We start from the raw sequence: 7,794 nt of genomic DNA, 5'->3' as shown, positions 1-7,794 counted from the left end.
GAATGAGGAATAAAAACCAATGACTTTATAAATTATGTATCGAGCTTTTCTACAGCATATAACTATAGATATTTATTATAAACTCTACACACTAACCTTTGTGGTGCAAAGAAACATTAATTTGTGATTTATAATTTATTATGTAAACTTTTTTGTATATCTTGAGTGCAAATGTATTTGGAATGTGTTGCATATTTGAGTACGATCATGTATAATCTCTTGTAGTTATAGATCGGACAACAGTTAACTTCATATATTATGCATGTTAAATAATTGTTTATAAATTTAGGTGTTTTTTAATTTCTTTCCTTTTTTGGGTGTGAAAAGTTTTATAATTTTTAGATTCTATGATAAATATAATTTGTTGTATCCTGCAGAACCCATTTTAACCATATATATAACTGATATACATAGTTTAACGTACGATGATATTACTGGATATAATCCTCCAAAATTCGGCTTTTAGTCACAAAACTTCAGTTATAGCAAAATTAATTAAAAAACATGCATTTAGCGATATAATGATATGTAATAAACCAATTAAAGTTGAAAAAGTTATATTCTTTGCCGTCAAAAGGTACGATAAATGGAAAATATGCTCTCGTCTTCTGAGCCTCAAAGCCTTAAGAAGATTCTAACATATCTTACATGTCAAAGTAAGGAGATAGTTGGTAACACATTCCCATGTGGTCCGGAAAACAAAAGTTCCCTTTATTTTTTTTTTTGGAATATTTATCAGCAACTGTGTAGTATTCTCTATGTTGCAAACGTACGTAAACATATAAATACCGTATATAGTCAAATAGATTATGAAAAATAGATTGAAAGTGTCTATAGTTTTAGTCCATTGATGGTACTTGTAAGTTGTAATAATCTCGAACTTCTATATACCCTGTGACGGGTTAACACTCAAATTCTGTACTATGTATGTTCATAAACATAGTTAGAGAAAACATCTCACATACACATATCAAATCAAATACTATACATTAATCGTTTATCCTCAACTTACTATTTATAGTATTTTTGTCAAAAAACTTACTATTTATAGTATTTTTGTCAAAAAACTTACTATTTATAGTCATGTTTTTTTTTTTTTTAACAATTTTTAGTGATCATAATTTGTTTCGTGCTTTCGAAGGTTAAGTTTTCATGTATTTAAAACATCAAACAAAAAAGCCCAAAAATCATAGAATGTTTATCTCGATTGCCTAATATTTTTTGTTGGTCAGTTGGTCACATCAATATTTAGTGCTCTTAATATTTTAGTTGAGTCACGGAATGGTAAACTAAAATCGTTGAAGTTGTATTCAATACAGTATATACAATTCATTTTGGTCAAGTAAGTTTTTCAATACTAACATTGCTAAAACAAGCATTTTCCGTTAAAAAATTTTTACAAGAAATTGACATAGATCATTATAAAAAGTTATTATGTATCTATGAAACAGATTTGTGAGTGACTAATGCACCGGAATTTTATATAGTATGATTTTATTAATTACATTTCATATATTTAAAATCACGGGTTATATGTTCATAAATTTACTAATCTAAATTATATGAGTTTTAAGTGAATTCATATTTTGTTAGTCAAATGATCAAACTTTTGGTTTCAGAACTTGAGTTTCAGAGCAAAACTTTATTCTCGAGACGTAAAAGCTTTCATGCTTTGCTGATGATATTTTGATAAGCCGGTGGAGAATCGTGATCTTCAAAACTTTCATGTAAAAAGGCTTCATCATCGTTAATGGCATCTTGTGTTACTCTTGGCTGAAATATTAAAAATAAATAAATAAATATTGTCAAGAAAATAATAGGATTGATATAGACTATATATATATCAAGAAATAAAGCAAGACGGTCCACGGCAACGCATGTGATTATAGGAACCACTATCATGCAACGACGTGGATCAGTGGGAACCGTTACTTCCGAAAGCATAAGACTATAAGAGAGACATCAATTAAATTACAAAGAAATTGTGTAACACACATTAATATATCTGTGACATTTTAGATGGTTTTGACAAAGATTTATAACTTCTCTCCCGACATAAATGTCTATCAAGACAACGCAAGTTAATCATATTTTGGACCTCTTTCAATCTATATAGTTGTAGACAACTTGTACACTCTATATTACTTAATAAAAAGTAGAATCTCTTAGGGAGTTCTACACTTTTTGATATAAAAATTTTCAGAATCATAATTTCAATACATATTTTCTTCAAAATGTAGTTGTCTTCGGTATTAGAGCCAGTATTACCAAACAATCAAAGCATTAATTTAAAATTGATTGAGCTAATCAGATCTTGATGTTACACTAGTTTATTTTAAATTTAACTAGAGAAAATAATCTTCTAAAAAAATTAGATGAGCATATATATAAAAAGAACCATAACTTATAATATAACTGTTCATAATAGTGCCGCCATTGTGTCACCACTCGTACTCATATATGCATGATACATGTCATTGACAAAATTTGTATATTTTAGTAAAAAAAGTTAGATTATAGATCTATGGTCAGTTAAAATACCATCTAGATTATTTGTATATTATTAATTGTAGTTTGGATCCCATTATATTTACTCTTAAAAACACTTATGAAGCAATTTGATGAAGAAGGTGGGCTTTACTGAACTAAGGCCCAATAATAGCAAAATACTAAATGGGCTTACTCCGGGTCGGGTCGGGTTAAAAAATGAGGGTCGAGGTTTACAACAGAAACCCTTACTGATTCAGCTCAGGCGACTAAAACCCCAAATCTCATTTTCGCCATCTCTCTCTCTCTCTCTCTCTTGTGCAAGTCAAAATGGCGTCCGTTGTTCTTCGAAACCCTAACTCGAAGCGCCTTGTTCCTTTCACTTCCCAGATCTACTCTCGTTGCGGTGCTTCCATTTCTTCCTCTTACTCGATCTCTCATTCAATCGGTGGTGATGATCTCTCTTCCTCTACTAGCTTCGGTACCTCCTTCTGGAGATCCATGGCCACTTTTACTCGAAAGTTAGTTTTTTTTTTCTTCCCCTTTCTTTAATCTATCGCTCTTCAGATCGGAAAATTGAAAAATTTGTTTGGTGAATGTGACTGATTTCTGATTCTATGCTTACCTTAATAGTATGTTGTTGCTCTTTGTGGCAGTAAACCTCATGTAAATGTTGGAACAATTGGGCATGTTGATCATGGGAAGACCACTCTCACTGCTGCTATCACAAAGGTGCTTCCTTTTTTTTTGTATTTTTGGTCACATGAAACTTCCAAAATTGTTGTTAAAGAACCTGTTTTTTAAAGTTGATATTTTTTTTGTGATCCTACTTATGTTTAGGTTCTTGCTGAGGAGGGCAAAGCTAAAGCTATTGCCTTTGATGAAATCGATAAAGCTCCTGAAGAGAAAAAGAGAGGAATTACTATTGCCACGGTTTGTGTTATCTTCTTCGTATCATACCTACTTAGTAGGTTTCCAAGTCAATATTTTTTTTACTAGTCTTTTTACTTTACCGTGTTCTTCTCTTGTAGGCTCATGTGGAGTATGAGACTGCCAAGCGTCACTATGCTCATGTTGATTGCCCTGGGCACGCTGATTATGTTAAAGTAAGATGCCAACATTCTTTTTATTTGATATGGTATAGCCGTATAGGTGTTGCTAACAGTATAGTAGTATGCTCCTTGGTATATTACATCTTAACGCTGCAGACATTACTTAGTTACACATTTGCATGACTCTGACCCCAATTGCATTACACATTTGCATGTTGATCAGACATTACTTATTTGATCACGGTTTTGAACTATTATTACTAGAAGGATTATTCTCTAGAAATGCATCATACTCTAGTATATACTCTAGTACATATGCATGGAGTAACATGCATCAGTATACGGATTTCCTTAGAAATACTTTGATAAACCGTTGAGCCTCACTGCTGGAGTCACTAACTTTCAGAATATGATTACTGGAGCTGCACAAATGGATGGTGGAATTCTTGTGGTTTCAGGTCCAGATGGACCCATGCCACAGACAAAGGAACATATTCTACTTGCACGCCAGGTTCGTATTATGACAATATGAACACTTGAAGCTACTTAGTTGAGTAAGGTTATCTGCTACAATTTGAACTATGTGATGTACCACAGGTTGGCGTTCCATCACTTGTGTGCTTCTTGAACAAAGTTGATGTGGTGGATGACCCTGAGCTATTGGAGCTTGTCGAGATGGAACTACGTGGTTTGTACATTTTTAATGTCACAAAAATTCTTTCTTTCAGCATATGAAATATGTACAAGCTTTCTGACATCAGCTCTTGTCTCCATCCAGAACTTCTCAGCTTCTACAAGTTTCCTGGGGATGATATTCCCATCATCCGGGGATCTGCTCTGTCTGCACTGCAGGGCACCAACGATGAAATTGGAAGGAAAGCTATATTAAAGCTAATGGATGCTGTTGATGAATACATACCTGACCCTGTTCGTGTGCTTGACAAAGCTTTCTTGATGCCAATTGAAGATGTTTTCTCAATTCAAGTATACTACTCTACATCTTTGTTGTTATTTTTGTTAAGTCAATATTTGTATTATTTGGAGAATCAGTTATAATACTTTTCCTTTTTCTTAAAGGGACGTGGAACAGTGGCAACCGGTCGTATTGAACAGGGAGTCATTAAAGTGGGAGAAGAAGTTGAGATATTGGGTTTAAAAGATGTAAGTGTGCATAAAAATTGTGTTTGTACTGCCAACATGGTGATTACTGAGGGCTATTATTATTAAGCATTTTCTAAACCATAATCTGCGGATTTGATTTTTAGGGACCTCCAATGAAATCGACTGTAACTGGGGTTGAGATGTTCAAGAAGATTTTGGATAATGGACAGGTAAAGCCAATATCGAGAGATTACAAAGACAAGTTCTGGTCATGTGAGAGACTGATTAAACCCAACCCATGGCTTCTATTTTGCTAGGCTGGTGATAATGTAGGACTTCTGTTGCGTGGGCTGAAGAGAGAAGACATTCAGCGTGGAATGGTAAGCTTAGGCATCCTTATGACTACTGGATGATTGAATAATAACACCAAAAACCAACTTTACTGAAGTTAACTCCTCTACGGTTATGTATTAGGTGATTGCTAAGCCTGGTTCATGCAAGACGTATAAGAAGTTTGAAGCAGAGATTTACGTGCTCACAAAGGACGAAGGAGGACGTCACACTGCTTTTTTCTCTAACTATAGGCCTCAGTTTTACTTGAGGACTGCTGATATCACTGGCAAAGTAGAGTTACCCGAAAACGTGAAGATGGTTATGCCTGGTGACAATGTCACAGCTGTTTTCGAGCTAATCATGCCTGTCCCACTCGAAACAGGTAAAAACAATCTTAGAGACACTCTCTTTTGGTACTTATAACAACTTCTTTCCGATTTTTCTTCACATTATTTTTTTAATATTGTGAAACAGGTCAAAGATTTGCCTTAAGGGAAGGAGGTAGAACAGTTGGAGCTGGTGTTGTATCAAAAGTGATGAGCTAAATTACTCAAAAATCACATTCTTCTCTTTTGTTCAAGCTTTTTTCTCTAGGAATCCATCATGCTTCTTTTTTTTTACTGCTTTGAGATTTCGGGTAGATCAAATAACAATGTTTTTGGCTCAAAACTTGGTTCTTGCAATAAATATATTGAACCTTTATTTTAACTCTCAAGCATGTGCTGCAACTGGAACAGTAGTGGAATCTCTGAAGCTCATAGAGAAAGGCTTTGCTTTTTTTTTTTTTTTATCATATAAATGAAAGAGTTTATGATTTACATATTGATTACCTAAAGCTTAGTTCCTTGGCGAAAAAAAGAGAAAAGACAAGGAAGTAACAGATGATACAAACAGACACCTTCAACGCATCCAAAGGATCATAAGGTCCTTAAATTTTCTTGGACGCCTTCTTGCGTGAATTGAGTTAAGGATGTGGCGATCGATGATCTTGAATATAGTCTCCGGAGGAGTCAGCTGAGAGTTGCGAAACACATTATTCCTTTGCTTCCAAGTTTGGTAAATGACTTCCTGCGACACAAGTTTCCGTAGAGCAGATGGCGCGGTACAAGAGGACCCCCTAATCCAAGATAAGAGGTCGTCCCAATTGTGGAACACATTATAACAAGTTCTTTCCGATTTTGAATGTCCCAATCTTACAGACACTCTCTTTTGGTACTTATAACAAGTTCTTTCCGATTTTTCTTCACATTATTTTTTTAATCTTGTGAAACAGGTCAAAGATTTGCCCTAAGGGAAGGAGGTAGAACAGTTGGAGCTGGTGTTGTATCAAAAGTGACAGCTAAATTACTCAAAAAGCACATTCTACTCCTTTGTTCAACCTTTTTTCTCTAGGAATGATAAGATGTTTTTTTTTTTTTTTTAATGTTTTCACTTCTTTGAAATTTCGGGTAGATCAAATAACAGTGTTTTTGGGTCAAGACTTGGTCCTTGCAAAATTAATAAATATATTGAATTTTTATTAATATTGAGAAGACTTGGTACTTCTCAAAATTTTATACACAATTTTTTTTTATTAATTTAACAATTTATGATTATTTGAATTATGCAATATATTTTTCTATTTGTTGAAGTTTTATAAATGACAAAATATTTATTGTTTATCACTCTTTGTGCTTTAATCCAAAACTTTTATAAAATGGGACAGAGGAAATACAATTTAAATATCTATACCATCATAATAAACCATATTTTAAGTTTTACATCTTAATGCATAGAACTAAATATTTTATACCAAACACAATTAATACATCATATCAAATCTATATCATTGTTAAAATTGAAAATAAAAATAAAAATTAACAAAACATATTTAGCAAAAAATGAATCAACATTATTTAAAATAAAAACATATATAAAGATATAGAGACATTCTCATAAAAAAAATGAAGATTTATTCTTATTAAAATATAATTTATGTTTTGACGTATGCATTACAAAAATACATGTATTGAAATTTATAAAATCAAATATAAAAATTATTAATATTTTTAAATGATTTTACTAATAAATTTCATTGTTAGATATTCAATTTGATAATCACATTTAACTATCTATTTCATCGTAAAATCGTATTTTAATTCAATTCTTCATGGATTAGAGTTAAAATTTAATAAAAAAAATAATATGAGCATCATATGAGATGATATGTATATTGTTTAGTATTTTTAATTTAACAATAGAAAAATAATCAGTAAAAAAATCAATTAACACATCCACAAAATTTTTGGAAATCCAAGAATATCCAAAATATTATTTTTCTATATGTTGTCATTTCATAAGTAATATTTATGTCAATTTTCATGAATTAACCAAAAAATCATTCCTACAAACTAATTTTTCTATTTTTTTTCTCATATTACTACATTCATTAAAATAAAACACGTAGAACTATACTAATACACATCACAAATTGCTATCTTTTTTAAAGTTCATTATTCTTTTAAGGTTTTGTGTACTTACTTACAATAAGAAAATATTATATTACAACAATAAATACAATTCATATCTAATGAAAACTATGTTAAAATAATTTATTTATTCTTTTTAACTTTGTTTTAATGTATGTCCATCTTGCTTCAAGCAAAAATATCTTTTAAAACACGTTAGAGAGGAATATCCATATGTGCACAGATCTGGTACACAGCAAGAAATGCAAGATCTTGCATGCCTCAATCTCTCCAGATCATATACTTTTACTAGGAGCTTTCTAAAGTGAGTTTTCTTATCATCTATATAGTTTCAGCTGTTCCCTCTTAATAGA

General features: G+C 31.8%; 1 protein-coding gene and 1 pseudogene across 1 annotated transcript; both read left to right on the top strand.

Moving 5' to 3' along the window:
• LOC104714771 (elongation factor Tu, mitochondrial) lies at positions 2,753–5,688 on the top strand. The gene is made up of 12 exons (XM_010432229.2): positions 2,753–3,008; positions 3,144–3,219; positions 3,328–3,420; positions 3,519–3,593; positions 3,946–4,050; positions 4,137–4,227; positions 4,318–4,523; positions 4,617–4,700; positions 4,805–4,870; positions 4,958–5,020; positions 5,115–5,355; positions 5,448–5,688. Exons 1-12 carry the CDS (start codon positions 2,818–2,820, stop codon positions 5,516–5,518), a joined length of 1,362 nt encoding a protein of 453 aa, XP_010430531.1. The 5' UTR covers positions 2,753–2,817; the 3' UTR covers positions 5,519–5,688.
• Positions 7,622–7,794, top strand: part of LOC104714761 — a 5,122-nt pseudogene continuing 4,949 nt past the window's right edge.

This window comes from Camelina sativa, chromosome 2, assembly GCF_000633955.1.
Source record: "Camelina sativa cultivar DH55 chromosome 2, Cs, whole genome shotgun sequence".
NCBI lineage: Eukaryota > Viridiplantae > Streptophyta > Magnoliopsida > Brassicales > Brassicaceae > Camelina > Camelina sativa.
The sequence above is the reverse complement of the archived record's forward strand: the minus strand, read 5'-3'. Positions and strand labels throughout refer to the sequence as shown.

Coding starts and splice junctions, on each gene's coding strand:
- LOC104714771 (XM_010432229.2), top strand. CDS start 2,818: ATGGCGTCCGTTGTTCTTCGAAACCCTAACTCGAAGCGCCTTGTTCCT. Junction 4,051..4,136: donor ATATTCTACTTGCACGCCAG/GTTCGTATTATG, acceptor GATGTACCACAG/GTTGGCGTTCCATCACTTGT. Junction 4,871..4,957: donor AGATTTTGGATAATGGACAG/GTAAAGCCAATA, acceptor CTATTTTGCTAG/GCTGGTGATAATGTAGGACT.